At 68.7% G+C, this 1,044-nt stretch overlaps 1 protein-coding gene across 2 annotated transcripts in view; it reads right to left on the bottom strand.

Moving 5' to 3' along the window:
* LRRC72 (leucine rich repeat containing 72) overlaps positions 1–440 on the bottom strand; it is a 38,880-nt gene extending 38,440 nt beyond the window's left edge. For both annotated transcript variants that reach the window (XM_019508516.1, XM_019508518.1), the window contains exon 1: positions 323–440. In XM_019508516.1, coding sequence (XP_019364061.1) covers positions 323–346 — 24 coding nt within the window. In that variant the 5' untranslated portion in view covers positions 347–440. The remainder of the gene's footprint in view (positions 1–322) is intronic.
* Between the last annotated feature and the right edge of the window lie 604 nt (positions 441–1,044).

Here is a 1,044-nt window from a genome sequence, read left to right as displayed (position 1 = left end):
CCCAGCCCCTTCCTCATTATCCGACCCGAGACACAAAACGTGCCAAACAAACCCCCTCTGCTGCCTTGCTCTGGCGCCCGTGGGGGGAGGGGGCCGCCCGGCAGCCCTGCCCCAGCCTAGCCGGGCGGCGGAAAGGCGCGTCGCGGCCCTGCGGGGGCATGGCCTGGCTGTGACCCGCCCGCAGGGCTGGGGGTCGGGCGGCGGATCTGCCCCCGGCCCCGCTTACCCCAGGTTACAAAAAGACCGGAGCAAGCTCCTGGAGGCCCCGCGGGGGCGGAGGAGACTTGTAGCCCGGCCCAGAGTTGCGGCCTCCCCGGCTCACCCGCTGCCCGGCGCCCGCCGCCATCTCCGCGTCCCGTTCCTAAGCGACCGGGTGGGCTCCAGCTGTCTGGGCCAGGCCGGGCCGCGGGTCTGTGACGGAGCAGGGGCGCCCCCCTCGGCCCCGCCTCTCCCCGGCCCCACAGGCACAGGCCTCTCCCTCCCGCCAGGGTCGCGAGGCACCTAGAAGAGGGCTGGGAGGGCCCGGCCTGGCCCGGAGACAGCCGCCCTCGGGCCGGCGCTGTCCCTTCGCTTCAGTAAAAGTTTCCAACCAGGCCCGATAAGCCTCGCCCGCGGGCTGCCGAACCACGTCTGTGGGGTGGAGCAAGCGGGAGAACAGCATCACGCCGGCACCAGGGGCTTAACGGGACCCACCGGACACAGGATCCCCGCTCGTGTGTCCATTGGATGACGAGGCAGAGGAGCGAGCCGGGCCACGGAGATGGCACCGCAGCGCCAGCGTGGGAAGAGCGTGAACTGTGCACAAAAACGCGCGGCCGCGGCTCCTCCGACATTTCGTCCGTGCCTGCCTCGGCTTCTTCAAAGATGGGGAAGGGATGAGCGACTCCCGCAATGTCCCCTGGATTTCATTTCCACGGAGAAGTGAGGCAGGTGCTTCTCCGCCACCTCAGTAGCTTTAAACAAGTGGAAACCGCAGCCACGGGCCATCAGATTTCTTAACAGCAGACAAATGGGGCGGGGGCTGGGGCACATGGTTTCTGAGTC

The sequence above is a fragment of the Gavialis gangeticus genome, unplaced genomic scaffold (genome assembly GCF_001723915.1).
Source record: "Gavialis gangeticus isolate Ggan-Ray unplaced genomic scaffold, GavGan_comp1, whole genome shotgun sequence".
Taxonomy (NCBI): domain Eukaryota; kingdom Metazoa; phylum Chordata; order Crocodylia; family Gavialidae; genus Gavialis; species Gavialis gangeticus.
Note: the sequence above shows the minus strand (reverse complement) of the source record. Positions and strands in the feature narration are given on the sequence as shown.